The sequence below is a fragment of the Buceros rhinoceros genome, unplaced genomic scaffold (genome assembly GCF_000710305.1).
Source record: "Buceros rhinoceros silvestris isolate BGI_N320 unplaced genomic scaffold, ASM71030v1 scaffold2190, whole genome shotgun sequence".
In the NCBI taxonomy this organism is placed as follows: domain Eukaryota; kingdom Metazoa; phylum Chordata; class Aves; order Bucerotiformes; family Bucerotidae; genus Buceros; species Buceros rhinoceros.
In genome coordinates, this window is record NW_010389976.1 from 3,911 (window position 1) to 4,210 (window position 300).

At 63.3% G+C, this 300-nt stretch overlaps 1 protein-coding gene across 1 annotated transcript in view; it reads right to left on the minus strand.

Moving 5' to 3' along the window:
- The window catches only part of STMN3 (stathmin-like 3), a 2,783-nt gene that overhangs the window by 1,355 nt on the left and 1,128 nt on the right, over positions 1-300 (minus strand). Inside the window, exon 3 of the mRNA XM_010135853.1 lies at positions 1-173. This exon is cut by the window's left edge and continues 14 nt beyond it. Coding sequence (XP_010134155.1) covers positions 1-173 — 173 coding nt within the window. The remainder of the gene's footprint in view (positions 174-300) is intronic.

Genomic DNA, 300 nt, shown 5'->3' on the forward strand with positions numbered 1-300 from the left:
CGCAAGGCGGCGAGATGTGCTTCGCGGATCTCCCTGCTCAGCTCCATCTTGTAGTTGAGTTTCTCCTCGGCCAGGCGGCTGAAGTTGTTGTTCTCCTCCAGCGCCTTGTGCAGCACCTCCCGCTCGTGCTCCCGCTTCTCCGCCAGCTGCTTCAGCACTTGGGCCTCCTGGGTCTGCCGCGGCGGGAGAGGTGTGAGGCAACCGCAGGGGCTCTGCTGACCTTCAGCTCCCCAGAGAGGCTTTCTGACCATCTCCTCTGCTCCAAACCCCTCTGCCACCCTCCTCCATCCCAAACCGCTC